The sequence below is a fragment of the Meleagris gallopavo genome, chromosome 15 (genome assembly GCF_000146605.3).
Source record: "Meleagris gallopavo isolate NT-WF06-2002-E0010 breed Aviagen turkey brand Nicholas breeding stock chromosome 15, Turkey_5.1, whole genome shotgun sequence".
Lineage (NCBI taxonomy): Eukaryota > Metazoa > Chordata > Aves > Galliformes > Phasianidae > Meleagris > Meleagris gallopavo.
This window is the reverse complement of record NC_015025.2, coordinates 12,357,476-12,378,026: the sequence shown is the minus strand read 5'-3', so window position 1 is coordinate 12,378,026 and position 20,551 is coordinate 12,357,476. Positions and strand designations below refer to the sequence as shown.

General features: G+C 44.1%; 1 protein-coding gene across 2 annotated transcripts in view; it reads right to left on the bottom strand.

The window, feature by feature from the left end:
* The window catches only part of RASGEF1C (RasGEF domain family member 1C), a 70,896-nt gene that overhangs the window by 26,987 nt on the left and 23,358 nt on the right, over positions 1-20,551 (bottom strand). The window contains exons 2-6 of one of the 2 annotated variants that reach the window (XM_010719105.3): positions 18,438-20,029; positions 18,059-18,143; positions 4,640-4,822; positions 3,014-3,136; positions 335-472 (exon numbers count right to left, since the gene is read on the bottom strand). In XM_010719105.3, the coding sequence (XP_010717407.1) occupies positions 335-472; positions 3,014-3,136; positions 4,640-4,816 (438 nt within the window). In that variant the 5' untranslated portion in view covers positions 4,817-4,822; positions 18,059-18,143; positions 18,438-20,029. The remainder of the gene's footprint in view (positions 1-334; positions 473-3,013; positions 3,137-4,639; positions 4,823-18,058; positions 18,144-18,437; positions 20,030-20,551) is intronic. The other variant, XM_003210439.4, reaches the window with a different exon arrangement.

The window sequence follows — 20,551 nt, the reverse complement described above, 5'->3', positions numbered from 1 at the left end:
GTAACTTGGGAGAGCACACCACTGTTGCTGTTTGAATTCTAGCCACACTTTCGGTGCATGCTATGTCTCAGATCTTCTACCATTGAGATGGGAATAGTTTTCTTTTAGAAACAAAGGTGCAGAAGATGAGTTCTACTGATCACTGTGATGTGTCCCCATGTCACTACCACAAGAGAGACGTGGTTTTCAGCACAGCTACTACAGGTTTTAACCATTAGGGGAGAACAAAACTGATTTTCCAGAGAAAGTGGAAAACATCAGGAGGAAAAGGAAGAACCAAGTGGGAAACTGAACTTAACGCTTTCACACAGTGCCCCACGTCAGACATCCTCACCTCATCACACGGGGCTATCCTGTGAATCATGTCTTTCAGATGGCCGATCATCCGCTCTTCCTGAAAGTCATACGGGAATGTTTCTGTCCACTCTGTCAGCAACTGTAAGATTTTGGGTCCAAATTTTCTGATCCGTGCCTGAAATGAAACCAGAATAAAGCACAGGGATTGAAACGTGTTTACTCATTGAAGTTCAGCATTTTTCTGAATGTGGGGCCAGATTTTCAAAGAAGGTACTTACAGTTGCACCTACAAAATCTGCACACATGCAAACAAATAGTGTAGTGCACAAATGACACATTTTGGCATGCAAAAATACCAGCACGTAGATGCATACAAAATTATCTGTTTTACATGCAGATTGAAGTATTCTGCACATGCAATTGGTCTGTTTGTGCTTGGCTGGACATTTTGTTGGTGCAACCTTTGTACCTTTTTTAAAAACAACAGGCTCTTCTGATGATTTGAACCATGTGTTCTTCCTTTTTGATCACAACCCTCCTGTGCTTTCATCCACTTGTTAAAAGAAAAAAACAATCAAAAACCTGACTGTAGTTTATTTCTTGACCAACAAAATGGCGAGTCTTGCTTCTTTTCTGTCTGGATGAAAAAAAAACACCTCAGTGGCAGACAAAACATGAGGAAGAACAGATGGACACACCAGCACTTCAGCAGCTTTACCTGAACTGGTGATAACACTGCTCTTCTCAACACGAGCTTAAGGTCACGATAAGACAAGGACACTCATTCACATAACACACAGTTGGTGCCCACTTTGCTTTTGGTGTGTTTTATCTGAGGATGCAGCAGCAAGAACAGTCAGGATGATACAGGGCAAGGAGGGAAATGCGGGGCACAGCACAACTGGTGCCTTAGTATTATCTCAACATACAGCCAGTGCAGCTGCTTCCAAAGCTTTCATCCTCTGTTATCCAAGAAGAAGGGAAAAGGAAACTGCATTAAACAAGAAACTGCACTTTTATTTACAGAAAACACAGACCAAAACAAACAGCCTTCTTCTGCATCCTACGTACTGTAGCTAAAGTATACCCTATAATCAGTGAAAATTATACTCTTGAGTCTCTGCTTTTCAACCAAGGTGGTTGAAATGCGTATTTCAGCTTTCCACCAACAACAGGTTTCAATGAACCACATCTCTAAAAATAACTGCTGTCAGCTAGCATTAAGCTCACTCTCAAAGACCAGCAGGTGGCTGCTAAAGGGAAAGCTTTATTGGAAACTGCGAAGGTCTGGGGAGACATTTGCTCCAGCTGTACAAACTGCTATTCTGAACTGAAGGAGAGGACGTTGTGCAAGTCACAGGACATGGCTCAGGGGATGGGAGGTCACTAGTGTGCTAAGTTTCGAGGTCAGGTCCACTCCCAGTGATATAAAATCAGCTGTGTCCCACCACCCGCACATTACTGCAGGGATTCCAAAATGTAGATTCACTTCAGGCAGACTGGGAGTTCTTCATACTACTTCTAATTTCTTGAAATGAGCAGCGAAACTTTGGAATACTCACATTTTCATTCTCCTAAACTTGCATCCCAGAGTGTCATCAGAGAACAGAATCAATCACACCTCAAAAAAAACTGTCTTGGATGCTGCACCTCACACAGATAGGTCTAACTCACACTGTATGTGCAGCCTACATGCTAGACTTCCATGTTGTCTGGCTGGTTGTACCATGTAGTGAAGGCAGAGATCCTGTTACTCATGCCAACAGTTCCCTGGGTGAAACAAGCACACGTTCAGATATTGGTAAAGAGGCATTTTGATGTCATTGTGTTTCAGTGCTGGGAAGGCTGATCCTGAAAATCATCCCAGAATTCGAGGTTCTTTTTGGGAAAATTGCAACCAGTGCACATTCTTCTCCCTTCCACTGCACTCAAGATGCAGCTCCTGTTCCAGGTATTGTACTGGAGAGGTCTTCATCAATGCACTGAGGAGAGCTTGGGTGGAATCTGCCGCTGAATGGGATCCAGTGGCATCCATGTGCACCGCAGTGCCTGCAGGACTGCCAGAGGATACACGTCTGTTATCGTACACAGTACCAGTCTGCACAGTCACTTGGGCAAAACAGGAGGACTGTGACACACTAACAGCTTGGATTTGCTCATTCTGTTAGCTCGTCATAGCCTCGCTACTGCTTCAGCTCGTTCCTGGTGTGCCAGACAGCGCCGCTCTGCAGCACGGCTGTGCAGACAATCTGTCAGTGCTGGCAGTGAGGGATTAGTGGGAAGCTGCATGCTGTTATGTGGTGTTCACAGTGACAGGTAAGGCCAAGGGGAACTGCTACGTTCTGTACCAGAAGTAAGAAAGAGAAAGGGCAGATGCATTAAGTAAAATGGGGGAGAGAGCAGTGTTCTGACATCTGCAACTGACAGCGTGTGAGGTTTACGTCCTACCTCCTTGCAAGCCACAGGCTTCATCAAAGCCTTAAAGAAGTTAAGAAGGAAAGTCACCTGGGAAGACTGAAATGGGGGAAAGGGAAATCAGAAGAAAATCTGAAGTGACTGGTGCCTGGAGCGCTGCTCTTGGACATGGATACTAAGATGCCTCAATGTCAAGATCTCAGCAACAACCGTCATTATAAGAAAGTTTCACTCGATTCAGAAGGCGGCAAAACCACACACTGGATCACCAGACTCTGCCTGTTGAAAATGATGAACTAACCTTGTCCAGCACAGGGTCGTCCAGCCGCTGCTGCTCAATGCACTTGTGACAAACTCGGGACAAAAGCTCGTGGGGTTCAATGAAGAGTCTGGAACTCAGCAGGAATGTAAATATATAGGCTTTCTGTGGGAGAGAAACAAGAAGACCTACTATAAACCATACACTCTGTGGTTGTATTTCCACTGGAACAGATAGGACAGAGCTGAGTGTCCAAAAGGCAGAAGGATTCCTGGCCCTTAAAATGGAACTGGTTACAACGAGTGCAGGAAGCAGCAGCATCTCCTACCTCCATAATAAAGATGGCCCAGGTACTGGAGGCAGCACCACCAGGAATGCACAGAGAGCAGTGAATAGTCAATGTGTAGACTCAGGCATCCCTTTGCTGTACTGGGTTGTGAGCTCAGAAACCCTGGGGTTAATCACTTCTCGTCTCTGCCCAGGAGTCTCACCCTGCCTCCATAAGGGAACGCTGTATTTATTCTGCTGCTACTCAACATTTCTACCAGCCTAACTATGCCACTTGCAGCCTTCCATCTGAAAGCTGAGGGGAGCAGGCCTGTTGGATAAATCCTTGGACTATTTAAAGTATTCCTGCAGTGAAATTAAAATACATGCATGAATCTTCAGAAATCTGCTTCCCATCCCCTCCTGGTGCCTGGTTTATCTTCTTTCCCCCAGACCCAGCCACGCTCCTGAGCAGCGGGTGTAATATTTCATATCACACACTGCTTAATGAAAATCTCACAGCCTAATCTGCCCATTACCTATTTTATTGCCTTTCTGTTCTCTTGTAATTAACATGCTTCTTTATTACTTATTTTTAGCTGATCAGAAATTGAGCTGTGGGTAATTTAAAACATGCTGTCTGCTCTGCATTGATAACTTTAGTAGACCTCTAAACTGCCTAGAAGTCAATGCTACTCTGGTGCTTTGAGATACAAGCCTTTCCATGGAGACATATTAACACTTGAAAGTCTTCCAGTAAAACTCTGTTCTGAATTCCACTGAGTACGTGCAGAATCCGGTGAAGTCAATGGCTTTCAGGACCATAAACCTGCTTCCACTATAGATCCTCACATTAGTGGTGAAGAAACACTGAGTACTCACTGACGGAGTGAGGATTAGGATCTGCATCCTGTCGTCCAGTGACTGCAAAATCATTGTGAGCATGAGCATAACCCCATGTACGTTATGAAGCCATCAGAAGCAGCGTTTCTGTTGTCACTGAGGAAATGCTTTGTATCTGCAGTGACACCTGGACAACTTGAACAGCTACTGAAATTCAACTGAATGCTCATTCAGACTTGATTTTTTTTTTGCTTCAGCCTTCATCTAACCCTCCCTGGGATGCACTTTTGAAGTTCTCTTGACAAATCGCTATTTCATCGTCACCATGGATTTTTTTCTCCACTCTGTTCTCTTATTTAAAGGTAGCATCAACTTTAGGATCTACTTTTTCAAGGAAACAAACCCAGAATGGTGAAACAGCATTCAAAGCAGTGCATTAATTTACCCAGCTTTTAAATTACTCCTCTTAATTCAAAATCAAACACATCTGCACTTTTGCATAAAGCACTATCTCAATTCATCAAAATTAAACTGTTTATTATACTGTGAATTGCTTACCTCAGGGTAGTAATCAGTGGTAGGTATGAGATGCTGGATTAGAGCATCCAGAGATGCTGAGGTAAGGTTTCCATCCTGGAAGATAAGCCCTCCTTGTTCATCTTCTTTAGAAGTATGTAGATGAGGGCTGAAGCTACATGGGGTAAACATACTGGTAGAACTCAGCGTTTGGGGCATACCTTCCTGCAACACAGAGAAGCTCACGTCAGGCAAAGATCCATCAGATTCATAGCCACAGCTGTATTCTGTTGTTTGGAAAATCAGAAGCCACTAATGAGAGTTTCCTGTTTGCAAAATTAACGTTATCTCTTCATTACATCTTCTTTTAGAGTTGTCATTAGTGGATTACACCTGTGGTGGGAAATACAGAGGAAAATGGGCCATTTTGGTTTATATCTTTGGTACAGAAGATGATGGTGGCTGCTCTGGGCTCCCACCCCAGTCAGGAGCTCTATGCCAACTCCTCTTTCTGCCACCAGCCCCAGCCAGCCCCACACAAGAGAGATTGAGCACCTGGGACTTGGATGGTTCTCAAGGAGAGCAGAGCTGAGCTGCTGCTTCTATCCTCCGCCCTTCTGAGAATGAGGCAGGGAGGATTTAGGGTGAGAGAGGGAGAGAAAAGGGGTGCTACCCCAGGAGAGCCATCAGAGTGGGCGAGGGGCAGCAGCAGATGTCAAATGGAGGAGGATGGAAAAATGGAAAGAGTTGGAGGGAGCAGAGAATGTACGATCTCATCAAGAGATTAAAGGACAAAGGAAAGAGAAATGAGGAAAGGGGAAAAGCAGACACCTACACTGTTTTTGGAGTCTGAATTTAGTCAGTCCTAGATCTATACTTAGGTACTAAATATATGCTTCAGAAAGATCCTGAGCAGTCATCGACTTCACAAGAGCTGCAGAGTCCTCAGTACCTTTGGAAAGGAGGCTGGGCAAGCTCTGAGCATGCAGCCCGCTTCAAGCTTGCTATATTTCAGTTCCTCAGTTTGTATTCTAGGCTGTATCTCAGTTCTGTGGCTTACAATCAGCTTTAGGTGTTTCCTCTGTTGAGCAAAGCTGAGTTTTGTTTTTGGTTGGTTTTGTTTTTTTGTTTTTTTTTGAGAGGGTGAGGAAGGAGGACAGATCTTACACCGAGGGTTTGAAAGCATCTCCAGTTGTCTCCAAAATGCCCCCTAAGAAATAGCTCTGCTCTCAACTAGAGGCTGGGTATGGGACAGGGACTGGGGAAAGGACAGGGCACACGCACTCCCAGGTCAGCAAATGCATCATCCAGAACAAGGGTCTTTAACACACACAAACTCTGAAGCCTGACAATTTGCTTGAGCCTTGAGGAGAAGGGGCTGCAAGCCAGGGTGAGAAACTCTGGGAGACACTGGGAGCTTCACAGAGCTGCGGGAAGTTGGCTGTATGGGCAAAACTCATGACTTCATCCTCCCAAGGAGCATCTTCTGCAGGCTGGGAGCACGGGCTGCCTCCGGGCTTTGCAACTGTGCAAACAGGAACCAAAAATGTCAAAACCAACCAATTCCTGCCTCAACTGAAAGGCAAAATAGATCTCAGGGATTTTAGTTTAAAGATCAGAATATCTAAATGTCGTTCCAGCTAGAACGGAAGTCGAAGTGTTTAGTTCTAATAAACATGCAGATGTGCCAGTAAATAAGGCTTTGAGAATAAGCAATTGCTGCTTTTTGTACACATCTCAGACTTTGTGTAGTAAATGGCAAAGACTGCCAAATCCCATTTGTTACTTCCAACATGTGCTATGTTACATCTTGTTTCTATGGCAATAATCCCAACAAAGATTACGAGTCCATATAGATCAAGAAATAAATCTCACGGACATATTGCTGTCTAGATGAGGGAAAGCAAAAGTTAGAACAGCTGTGAACTTATAGGACACATCCAGGCTTTGGTGTAAAACAGAACTCAGTGATTTATTCTGTGCAATCCCTCACTGTCAGCACCATTTTGTATTATCAAATCAAAACGTGTCTGAACAGGATATTGCCTGAACTTTTACATCTCATTACATGAGAAATCTTGCTGAAATACATGGTAATACTTCTTTAAAAAAGTCTTTTTTTTTTTTTTTTTTAAACAAACTGAATAAAACCAGCTGTACACATGATGCTGAAACATCCTCCTTGGGTATTATCAAGAAATTAAGTTTGACTTTATACCATGAAGTTCCTGATCTGATCTACAGTTTTCAGGCAAGGCCAGCATCAGATCTGTTTTGATCTGAGCTGCTGCCTGGCTGCCACCTCACTTGCCACTGCAGGGAGTGTTGCTTCTGCCATCAATGATGTGCATTTGTTGCAGACCTGAAGGTTTTAATGTCGTGTCATTTTGCTCACTGGTGGGTTTGGAAGGAGCAGAAATGCTAACAGCACACAAGCTCTACTGGCAGTGACAATGGCAGTGAAATACCACGTGTGCCTTGGAGGACCAGTTTGATAAATGGTGCTCTGGAGGGAGTGCTGTTGGAGGGGGAGGGGGGTCTTAGTGAAGGGCAGACCTCCAGGCCCTGCCTTGCAAAATGACTGATGGCACAGGTGGTTGCACACTTATAAAATTCAAACCAACCCTGTGCTCTACGAGACTGACACCTGGAGCTGTGAAAACCACCTCCTAACTGCTTTAAAGAGCAAGTAAAAAAAAAAACAACAAACAACCAAAATAATACCTCCCAAAAAAGGAATGAAACCTGCTTCTGGGATGAGCATCCATTCTACAGGTGCCCCCAGCTGGGAGAAGGCAGGATGTGTAGCTCCTTCCTTGCCTACAGAAAAACAAGACTATAACATGGAAAAAAGCAGGCTGGACTCTACAAAAAGGCAACAAAATAGGCAGAAGAGATTTTGCACTTATTTTACCAAAAAGGCAATGACCACCTGCAGTGGCACAGTGTAACTCCAGCTCCATGCAGGCAGTGCTGAGTAAGAATGAGCACATAAATACCCTGGCTGCCTGCTGGGTCACTTTGCAACAAAGCGTCCTGGTCACTGTCCCTGATGCTGGGGCTCTGTTTGGCCAGGAGACTCTGGTCAGGAAATGCTGCAGCTCAGGCATAACTTGTTCAGCTGTGGCTGTTTTGGATAACAGAAGTTGGGTTTGTTGGCAGCGATCCTATCCGCTGCAAAGGAAATGCACTTCTGTGGTGTCATGGTAATAACTGAAATGGGGAATCTTCGTTTGCATTTTTATTGCCCTCTGCTCTTTTCTGCTGTTCTTCTTTCTTGCCGTTCATTATCCTTAGCTTTTACTGGCTATTAAAAAGTGCTTTTTCTTTACATTCTTATTAATATATTCCACACTTTCTTAAGATTGAAAAAAAAAAAAATTAAGAAATAATGGTAATATAATGCTTTATAATCTTTCCTTCACTGTCCAGGACAGCTCAGTGATGAAAGCAAGTCATTAATAGATCCTTCTCACTGCAGATCTTACAAAACCTTTATGGACTTGATTTGCTGAGTCAGAATGCAGAATCAAACAATCACCAATATTTGGGAGAGAAGCCACCCACAAACCCTGCACTTATCTATATCTGCAAGTGCCTTGAATCTCTGGAAAGCCAGTGCCCAAACCTGGAGAACCAAAGAGAACATGGCTCAGAGAAAGGGCTGCTAACCACACAGCAGTGGGGCCCACCAACTGCTGACAGCCTGTCTCCTCTCCCACTGATGTTTCTCCAGGCTCAAACGTAGGCTGCAGCAAGTGGTCCAAAGGAGCTGAGATGAAAGCATCCCACCAGCACTGCCCTGCCTGCTGTTACACCATCCCTGCAGCAAGTACAGTTAATGCTTACGTGGACACAAAACGTCCCGGAAATATTTAATGTGTTTTTTAGTGGCTTTGATGTGATAAGTGTTTTATCTTTTTATCAAAAACTTAATCACAGTGTTTACTTTTGATCTACATTTCATCTCTGCCTTCCATCTGCTCTGCTTCTCTCAAGGGAAACAAGAGCTGGTGCCATGTGACAAACAGAGTAGGGCTGCGGATGTATCTTCCCACCCACTTAACTTCCAGATTAACAAAATAAATAAAACTCTTCCCACTTGAAGGATGAAAGGCACGAGCTTCTGAAGATTCCTCACCAGAATTACAGGAGTTGGAGAGGATGGTAAGGGAAGGTGTGGAATTGGGATGTCCACCTGTGCCATCATGGAGGCTTCAGACCACGATGGAGCAAAAGCTCTGGACATGATTCACTGCTCAGTGAGCACAGACAAGGAGCTCCCCCAGGGTGTGGGTGACCCAAAGTCATGAGTAACCTGGCAAGGCACAGACTTGAATATCCCTAAGTTAGGGATTTTATTATTTTAAAAATTATTATTTAATAATTTATTACCTAAAATACATAAAGCTCTTCCCACCTCAGGGATGAAAAGCACGAGTTTCTGAAGATCACTAGAATTACAGGAGTTGGAAAGGACGGTAAGGGAAGGCATGGAGAGGGAAGCAGAAGAAAGAGGACAGAGAACTCTGATGTTTCAAAAAGAAAACCATTGCACAGTAATTGCTTCCAGTTGTCAAGACCATGGCTGTAAATGTTTTTTTCAGCTAGAGTACCTGGCATTAACAAATTCATAATGTACCTGGTGCTGATGTAATTAGAAAATTGGTAAGAGATGTAACTTCACCTTCTCAACAGTTCATAAAACATTCAATTTACAGCCCAGGAATTCGTGAGATTGCAGAAAACTCAACCTGTCAATCCCAATACTATTGGAAATGGTTAAATGAGCAATAAAATGAAGCCACGCAACTTACAAACACAAAAGAATCAGCAAAGAAAAGAACCGTGGGATGGGAAAGGTGGGGAAAAAAAATCCTTAACTGCAATACTCTCCAAACTCAATAGCAGTGATTACACTCAGGCACAGGCTGGCTCCCTCTCCTTTCCTATTTATTCCTTGCATCGCTGAAGCACTTCACTGAGATTCACATCAATGAGATTGCAAGAGCAGAAGTGAATTTACGAGCTTTGGTTTCTGGATATCTAATGAGACACGACACACAGAGGTGTGCGGGGCAGCTCCAACCGAGCCGCAGCTTCCATAGGGCACTACGGAAGCACATAAAGCACAAATCCTCCTAATCCTACTTTCAAGGGAAGACTCGCACCAAAATGACCTCTGCTGTAAAATGCAGATACAAACTTTCCAGTTTCCCCATAGCAAAGTGCTCTAACCAGAAAGACCCGAAGATTCTACAGTTCAGCCCAGCACACGTGGCCCAGCAGTGATCAGAACACACAGACAAAGCTTTTGGGGCTCCGTCCTCTCCCTGCTGGCACCTGGACAAGTCACGGAGCAAAGGCGCCCGGGGCAGCACAGAAAGCAGCCCGGCTCCATCCTCTGCAGCAATCCTCCAAAACAGAAACGCTGCCAGCACTGCTAGAGCTGGGCCTAATTTCATTCCGTGAAGGACATTGCAATGCGACAGAAAAAAGATACGGAAACCCACAGAAATCCCTGGGCTCTGCATCTTGCTTATTTGCTCCAAGCTGGAACAAGAGCTTTTCTTCTCAGAGATATGCACACCACTGCTTTCAGAGCAGCCAACAGGAGAGGCAGGCAAACACCTTCCAGCTCCATTTTTCCATCGTGTCACTGAGAACAATCACAGTGACTCCTGCAATAGAGGCTTACAAGCAACATCTTGCAGTCAAAATACTACAGCAGAAAAACAACCACGCTAACCAATTACCTGAAAATCTGACAGACGTGGCTCAGAAAGAGAGTTTATAGGTAAGGAGAAGACATTAAATCAATTAGCAGTACACCGCAAGGAAGAACAAGGTCACTTTGCTAAAGGAATGTTTCTGTTTATGCTCATGTCCAAGTATTTTGTTCAATAGAGAAAAATGAAAACCTGATTATCATGAATTTGGTAGACTGGACTGAAACAGAATGTAAATCAGAAACGAGAAGATTTATGGCCAATTAAATTGAACTCCAATCAAAATCTCATTCAGGCAACAGTTCCCTGGGGGCTTCAATTTGTTAGTGCCACATTTTTTTAATAACTTTCTTTTTCATGTAACATCAGCAATAATAAAAGCCCTTCAATAACAAGCCGAGCAGCAAACGCATTATTTATCTTAAAATGCCATCATTGCCTGGAATCAGAAAGCACTGAAAGCACACACTGTAATCACTCAGGAACAACCCCCCATAAAACCACTGATGTAAAGCTTTTTTCTTAGTCTCAGAACAATTTCTCTTTTCATTAAATTGGTTCAAATCTGAAGTATTTCTCCTGAGTAAGAGCGACTTGGCACCAACCCTGGCATGAGACAGAACACCGGCTCTGATGTCTCAGGACGCCCGCGCAGCTCAGACACTTTCCCAATATTATGACTGAAGTGCAGGGCCTGTGGCATATCTGTGCCTCATTACTATCAGATTCTCAGCAAAGGAGAACCCCAATGTATTCCAGATGCCCTTGACAGTATTCAAATGTATGCTGAAGGCAACAGTCTGGATTTCTCTCCCTTTAGGCAAGGTAATCCATTCTCTGCTCCAACCTGCTGTCTCTCCCCTCGTGCCTCCTGAGTTCCAGGCAAAACCCTTAGATACAAAGGCTAAGAAAAGGATAATGAACTTAAAAGGAGTAAGGAAAATTAGAGCACTCAGAGCGGGACTGAGTCACTCTACTTTTTGTTATAAGCAGAATTGAAAAATTTGCCCAGAGTGAAGTCTGAGCTCAATCAGGCACAGACAGAGAGGGGAATCCCGGAACAAAACCTTGCAGGCAGCATTCCCAGAAACCACTGACATCAACAGGAGCCTTCTGGCTCACTTCAGTCCCTGCTGATGGGCCAACGCTGCAGATCAGCCCGCACATGGATCTCCTTGCTCAGACAGTAGGAGAGGTGAGGAGATCATTTATGGATAACCAGAGTTGTCAACCTGAGGGCTGTATGGTCTTGTAGGGCAGCCCGGGCTGTGACATCATCAAAATTCACACTTAGAAATGAGAAAGCAGCTGTGTGGATTGTAATACCTAAACATGCAGGTGTACCACTGGGAGGACTTCAGAGCTCCTCTTGAGGACAGCTTCTACCAGACCAAACCTGGAAGAACCAAAGGCTTAAAAAAGCAGCGTGGTGAGTCCAGCTCCTGCAGCACTGACAGCTTTGCATGAGCAAGGATGCCTCTCCCCATCTAAATGAACACCGTCTCCACGGCACACTGTCAGAATTACAATGCAAAGCCCGTAAATAAAACAAATATGCAGACTTAAGTCCTCCTCTCATGACATCTTGGTGAGAACAGGCCTTGACAAGAATAAAAACCCTCCCACACTAAGCAAAGCGATTCTGCTCTTTATGCAGAAGGAAGAAGGAAAGCTGTATATCAAACAAATAATTACAAGAGCAGCTTTATCAGTCCCTGCTGATTGCTCTCGGCTCGGTTTGATGATTCTGCCAGCGCTCCGCAGGTTGTTCAGAGAGGTGCATGTCACAACATCTCACTCGCAGTTCTTTCATTTATTAGCACCTACTGCTACCTGTCTCCCAGTCAAAAATCTTTGCATACATTTAGAAATTGGTCTCCTGGAGCCTGTCAGGAAGGCTTAAAAACCTATAAATCAGTTTTTTTATATACACATACCTCCTCAGACAGACTCCACATGCATACATGAATGCATAATGATGAATTTGGGGCATTACACATGCACAGGTATATATATATATACATACATATAAAATCATATACACTTTTATATAAGCACACCCCACCACAGTACATAACTACAGCAATTCCAGCACCTTCCCCATCACAGCTCTAGTTTGGGTACGGCTATGCTTCATATGACTTTTTATTTCCTCCCAAATTTGCTAAAATATGTAAGGGAAGAGGGTCCAAACTTCTTCACAATGTCGGTGCTTCATGAAAAGCCACGTAAGGCCTGCCAGCAGCTCTGATGACACATGAATACAGGATTTTACCCACCACCTGGGAAGAGACACAGAGTGCAAGGGTTGCACAGCACAGCCAGCACCAGCTATAGAATTTGCTTTTATCATTCCAGCAGCCCCAAAGAACCGCAGACTGATCAGCTGTTTCTCGTGCTGTATGAGCAGCATATGGATGCGTCTCCCTAAAAGAAACAAGCTTGTGAGCTTCTGGATATCCCCTTCTGGAGCACCATCTGCACCCGCTGCCATGGCACAACCAGGGCAGCCAGGCACATGCCAGCACTGGCACCTGCCAGCCCCCAAGGAAGCAGCAACACGCTCTGCAGCTGTCCCCAAATCTAAGCATCTTCACACTGGATATACTCAGCCCACGCAAATTCAGCGTCCATTTCGGCAGCCAAAAAGCCTTCTACCCACAGATTTTCTCAGGTTGGATTAAGTACTAAAAAAAACCAAAGGCTGCACTGATATTTAGGATAACGCAGCAAGACTGTAGCTGGAAAATAAACCCCTCAGCTTCAGAGAAAGGGCATTTTAGCTTCAGCCCACACATCTCAGGTGAGGGGGCTCCCATGCCTTGGGAAGTGCTGCGCTCAGCCCCGACCACCCAAGCAAAGGCACAGGAGCAGCCAGCCACTGAGCTGGCTAATTGCTCATTAGCAGAAATTAACTCTGCAAGACACTTCTGTGGTCGCTGCTAAAAGTCTGTCATTAAAAGGGACTGCAGACATCAGTTCTTTGTCTCCATCAGAGCCCCAGTTACGTGACGCCAGCTTTGGATTGGCGATCTGCCTCTTGGAGGAACCGGGGAACTGCCTGCACTGAGCTGCCCCATCCCAGCTCAGCTCTCACAAGGACCAACAGCAGATGCATTGCATGAAAGGAATAATAGTGCTGCAGGGGGCTGAGATACAATGGTTTGCTCTCTTGTAGGTAGAACTAGGTCTTTCCCTAGAGCACAGGATTTAAAGTCCATCCAAGATTTGCCATTATTCTCAGTGCCCATGTAAAAATAACAGCCTGCGGGAGCCAGCAAGCAGAAGCCCTGGTAGAGCTGGGCTGGGTAGCTTGGTGAAATACACGTGTGCAGAGGAGGCGACTTATAAGGGGATGGATTTTTTCTTGGCATCCTTTCATTGATTTTGGTGGTATGAAGCCCAAGGGTGAATACAGTCCAAGACATACACAAAATGAGCTAAAATCTGAACTGCACTTACTGACCTCATAACTCCTTAGCAGTTGAAATGTGGGTTACAAAGCCAATTTCCATAAAGGACACGTTCAGTTAACAGTGGGAGACTGTGCTGACTCGAGCTGTGTGAGCACACCAGCTAGTAATTTCCCACATAATCTACATTCATTCCATACTTTTTGGAAGTTCTCCTCTAACGATTGTGTCAAGGGTGCAAATCCTGTAGATCACTAAGATATATGACCCACAAAAAAGGACACAGCTGATTTAACTCATTCCTCCAGCACTTTGAGGAGCCTCAAACACCACGCTTTTTCTCCCCCTCGCTTTCCAAGGCTGTGGGAACAGTTTGCTTAGCTTATAGACCACATGCATGGGTACTTTCAGGCAAATGTCCCTCCACAGTACTAGAGCCAAAACGTGCTGTACAGAGACAGGGGGAAAGCCCCTGCATTCGTCTATGGACAGGGTCCGACATAAAAGCCTGTACTCGTTTGTTCACTCAGCATCTCTCTTGAGCAACAGGATGTTTTTTAAAGCAGCAACCACAATTGTTACGAAATTGTGTTATTTTAATAACATGACAAACCACTTGATATAACATTTGAAAGAACACCAGAGTTGTTACCCCTTGGCTAAATGTCTCACCCTTACTTAATCTTCTAAGACTCCAGACCTGCACAGACAGAGACATTCACAACAGGACTTTAAACACTGTAGGGGAATTTCTGGTAAAAATTATGCATATACAGATATGCAAATATATGTAAGATTTGCAAAAGGCAGAGTCTAATGTCACCTGTCATCTCTTGAGCATATAGATTTATACACGCAATTGAAAAAACCCTTGACATCCCACACCTGCATGGGAAATTGAATGAATCACAGGCTCAAATTAGGTCAGGCACTGCCACATAGCAGGAGCCAAATTCAAGCCACCTGATTTCTGTTCAGTGGTCACAAAAGGCATCAAGAACTTCAAATCAGTGTGAGCACTCAAAAAGTATGCTTCTGCTACCTGTGGATAAGGGCTCCCCAAATAAAGCCAATTGCTCATGTAAATGTTGACAGTGCCAACATGGGCTATTGCCTTTAAAAATTCAGCTTCTGGTATTTGCAAATTTTCCAGTAGTGCTAATACCAAAACCAGAAGTGTGCTGCTTGTCTTGAAATGTTTATCCAGCTATATAATCACTTCAATTTGAATAATTCTAAAGGAGCTGAGCCAGCAGCCTGTTTCAAACAATGAATATTGATAGGAATTTGCAAGCACAGGTTTATGATCAGTTTAAGGCAGTAACCAGAAGAAACATACAGCCTGTTGTTAAGTGGACGTAAAACAAACAGGCACACGTGATAGAAAGACAGGTCTCAAAAGCTATTCTGTACTATTTAGAATTTAAATAATAATTACAGACCAGTGATCAAGATGGTAGCAGTGTGTCCACAACTTCCATTCTCAGCTTCCCTGCCAAATGTACCACATGGATCCAAAATTTGGGAATACAGCACCAGTTGCACTCACACAAACATCAGCCGTTGCAGGAGCTTGCAGAAGGATGGACACGGGACAGGTGAAGATTTCATTGCTGAGTGCAGACAGGATGGACACAGCATATGACTGTCTGATTAAGAAGTAATGTGAACTCCATAAAGAAAAGAGACGGGAAATGACAGATGTAATGAAGTGCTGCATTCAAGGCAACGAAGCCTTGAGTTTGAGCGTTGGTTTGTAAACAACACGAACTAGATGAGAAAACGTAAGAATGGCAGTCAGATAAGTTCAGCGAGGTTTTTGTCAGTACAACCAAGGAGATGAAATGCCATATACAAAAGCAGTGCACCTTCTCATGGTGCACTGTGACATGGTTGATGGTTGGACCGGATGATCTTGGAGGTCTCTCCCAACATTGGTGATGCTATGATTATGCTTTAGACATAGCACGTTGTTATTGAGTTCCTTGATGTGATGCCTTAAGATCCAGGGTGCTTTCTCCACACTTCAAATTCTTGAAGTCCATTTCACTTTTCCCTGATGTACTTTCAGACAGCACTGAAATTGCAGTTGGTAATTCTTTGATAACACCAACACGCAACACCAAGAGAATCCATTTAGGATGGAACTAGGGAAGTAACCAGCTGGAAACCCATAATGAAGGAAAGCTCGCTTGTTACCTTCCTGAGGGATGTGGGGGAGGGTAAAAGTTAATGGAAAGATAATCAGGAACTCTTCAGGGATATTAGCTTATAGGCCAGGAGCACATATACAACCCGAGACTTGTTTGCATATCAAGAGACTACAGGAAAAGGTGTGACAGCCAAATGCAGCTTATGAAAATATGGCTATCTGTAAAGCTGATAGCTTCTTTGCATGTGAAAACACAGTCCTAGCATTCAGCTTGGCAACTGAAGCTAAATAACATCAATATGCCTGTTTGGGGCAGCCTGCACAGTGAAATCACTTATGAAATTTATACTGCTTTCAGCAGATATGCCTCGGACTCAGGGAAATAAGCTGGGTGGTTTTCTTTAATAATTTTTTTTAATGGATTTCAAGGATCCATAGTTGAAATATCCATGAAAATGAAATACTTGGGCTTTAAAACAACCTAGAATTTGGAGATTGCTCACAAACATCAAGCTATACAACAACAGGACTGAATTCAGCTTTAGACAGAGCTTCAGCTGTTTCAGTTCTCCAATGACTTTTATAACAGATTAAATATTGTTTTCTAAGTGAAGTATCTGAAGATCCCATCTTCATGCCACGGCTCTAATTCCCTTCCATTCCCAGCTGGTTTACATAAGTGCCACCGTGCGTCGGCCAGCTCTGTGCCCTGACCTCCCTGCCAAACCCAACACAAAACTCCCCTTCTCTTCCTGCTCCGGACTGGCTGGCAGTGTCACTACACACTATTAAACGGTATGAAAAGGAAGGATTACTGAAAGCCTTTCATTGGGCTAAGCGCTCAAACACAGGATTTTATTATTAGAATCTGTTTTATCAAAAAGCAGGATATTGGCCAAGATTATCTCAGTCTGTTTTGTGATCATTTCAGTGAAATCTTTCGTGTTGGCCAAATCCAGAAATGTCTGGGAAATTAAGTTATTTATCCCATTATGGCTCTTTTACTGTGCAAATGACCAATATCCTTCATTATTGTCAGGGCGTTTTTAACTATGTGCCCATCACACACAAATACATGATTGCTTTCTTGTTTATAATTTTTATTAACGTACTCAATATTTAGATGGCTACCACATAATTACCCAGGGAGAAAAAAAAAATCTTCCTCATACATATGGTGCCAATTCACCACCATGTTACAGGACTGTAGTCCATTTTACCATCTGAGTCACTTCTCAGCAGGAACTCAATTCAGAAGTTCCCAAATCCTCCACTTTTAAAACATCCCTTTTTACGTTACAGCTGTTTTTCAATCCACTCCATGGACACACACAAGCCAGGAGAAGCTGGAGTTGGAAGGTTATTCTGGAACTCATTCGTTATTCAATACCCACTCCTACAGCAATTCCCAAATGACCCTCCCACAAGAAAAGGGCTTGTCTCAGCACCACGTCTCCATCCTCTCTAGAATATTTCTTGCCATTGCATTTGCAAAATTTTGAGAATTTTCACCTTCTCTAGGCAGTTCAATGACACTTTTGATTTGCAAGTATTTTATCAGATGAGCAGTTTTGCTATCTCTGCACACATCTCACTATCTCATTTGTACTGGCTTTCTTCCAGCCAGGAGACCTAGAAGAATCCTGAAGAGGTCTTTGTATTCAACCCAAACCTTCTGCTGAGCTGTGGGCACTGTCTGTAAAGTGCCTCTATGAAAATGACATCATGGTGTGACAAACTTGTTCTTCCGACAGTAAAATTTGTTTGGCACACAAGTCAAAACCAAGCTTTTTCAAATTGTCAGCATCTTGAGCTCAGTCTTGCAGCTAAATACCAAGTTGTGCTCTTTCTACTTCATGTCTTGCACATCAGCAACAATGCGAACTAAGCAATCAAACCTGAGCTGGCGTTTTTTGTGATGACTCACAGACCTGATTAAAATACAATTGCTCTCCCAGATCTGTACTGGCTCAAAACGGCTGCAAATGTATCAAAGAGGTGTCTCTTAATTCCCCACCCTTTGTTCAGAAAATTAAACACACACAGAGAGGAGACAGATGCAGTAATGGAGCATGCATTTTGCCCTCATTTGTAACCAAGCCAATCCTTAACTAATGGGGCTTGATGCAGTTGTACATTATGATTTCAAATGGGCGTCTTTACTCACGCTGAGTTATGCGCTCCAAGAGTAGCAGGAACAAAACCGGGCACTCTCAAACTGAAGCATTGAGCAATAAGGCTGGAGACAGACTCTGTAAGTTAAAATGACATTTAGTAGCATAACAGCCACATAACCTCAAGATAGAGGCTCTTAACCCATAGCAGGCTTATTTCTAATGCCGTATTTGTCACAGGTGACATGAAGTTACATACTCCCCAGACAGCAGTGGCATACAATAGAGAAACCTTCAGTCGTTCTGAAGGCAAAAAATATTTGTCCTTGTCACCCAGCAGAAGGTGGTAACCCCAGCCCAGCGTGCTGTAATCACAGCAGTACAGTGAAACCACGGGGAGGAAAATTAAAGCAGGAGAGAGGCAGCGCCTACCTTCCAAATCGATTTCTCCTAAGGCATGCCTCTAACCCTGCTCTGCAAGACGCTGCTGCTGTGCACTGGCGATGTCTTTAAAAGTCTCTAAAGCAGTCAACAAACATCGACCTCCAAAACAGCAGCCCAGGTCCTCTGGATGAGCCTTGGATGTGACTCAGCATGGGAATACAGCCTCAGAAGCACAGGGCATTCTCTTCAAAACGCTCAAACTGCTTCAAATCGCTCTTCCTTCTTCTCAGTGTTTTTAATTGTGCCTTTTTGGGCTACTATTTTAAAAGTTTGGGCCTAGGGAAAGTTCTGCCAAGTCCTAGCAGAGCACAGTGTAATTTTAAAATTACAGTCTGACAAACTGCTGCTTAGAGAGAGCGATCATCTTAAATGACTGGGCAGGCTGTTCCAAATCGCTGCTTTACATGAGCAGAGAGGCTGCAAGAACGTGAAGCGGTCACTGCTCTGACCCCAGGTGGGTCCCAGGCTTCAAAGCCACCTGCACATCACCTCGATGCTAATGGAAATCCTGCAGGATTGCACTGTCCTTAGTTGGCCTGAATTCAGCTGCTGTTCTGAAATGTCAGGATGGCACCGGTGTGAGGCTGGTCATGCCTTGATCCAACTCCAGACTGCTACCGCAGGGCTCCATCAAACACAAATAAATCATGTCTCCCAGATACAATTAAATCTCTTTGTGTTACTGAAGTCTGAGCTGGACTGAGCACTACGGGACATTATGCAGAGATTGGGCACACAAGGAGCAGAGCCGATGCTCTAGGCACCAATCTGGATTCAGGCTGGATGCAGGGTTGAAAAAGCAGTGATGGATGATCTGAACAGAGATGAAAGAAACACCTGTTTCCACTCCTTCAGGCCGCCCTGCAGCTTTCAGTCCCATCAACAATCACACACCTGGCACAAGCAGAGCAGTCCCAGATAACACTGCAGGGTGGTTCCATCAAATAAACAAGAGTGATGTCTGAATGGCACCTCCAGTCTCAATCCTGGGATCCCACTCAGCTCCTCCGGGACCACAACGTGAAGGGATGCACAGGGAGGATTTGAGAAGCCATCAAAGGGAAAGGAAGACAAAGAGCACTACTTGGCCCTCACTCTGCACAACCACGCTGTAGATACCAGGATAACACATGGCATAGAGAAGAACAGCAAAAGGCTGGGAAGCAGGTGGCAGAAACCCAAACTTCAGGAGAAAGCAGTACTGAAAGAAGTTCTAGCCCCAGCTCAGTCTCTTTTAGCCCCAAACATGCCCATACCCTGCAGTTGTCCCTCCTGGATCCAAGGTCAGGGTCAGCATGTGACATGCCAGCCCCACATTGCTGGCCACCTTGCTGGCAGGCAACAAACAGCTTTTGGTTGCCTACCTTCACTGTGTAAATATGAGTTTGCTGATGGGCCACAATCAGATGCTCATGCTGATTTACCCGGGGAGAATTCATCCCTCAATCTGCCTGGGAGGAAGAACAAATTCACTTTTAAGAGTTTACAGACTTGCTCGCAGCAGGCGTGCACCCCTGTTTTCCAGCTTCAACAGTCTATAGAGCTTCACTTGCTGCTGGCTGTGACCTAGAGCATCAGTGCTGCAGAAGATTTACATTTAAAGCATATTAGTAACACTTTTTAATGATGAGAGAGGCATTTCAGTAAACAGTAAATTGTCCAGAAGCTCTGCTTGGCAGAGTTATTGATAATCCTATTAATGACAAGGTGCAATTTACAGCAAACTGACAGTGGAAAGGAGATACAGTACTTATGTGAAACAAAAAGATAATACAATATTATTTCATTGACTGTGCTTTCTCTTAATTGCCTTGTTTTGTACGCTTGGGGCACACAATCTATCATGGATGAAGTTGTTTGTTCATAAAACAGCACGCAAGAGGTTTTTAATCCAAGATCCCTCTAGCTGCATTTCAGGATTTATTTCAGAATTGTCTTCAATTTTTCTATTTTGCGCAAGTTTATCCTAATATTAGGAAGCACTTCTCTGAAAAGAAACTGCTGTGCTCAATTGTGCTACTTGCACTTCATTACGGGACTGCTTACAAAGGCTTTATTCAGCAGGACTGCACAAAGAGACGTGATTTGCAAAACAGACCACA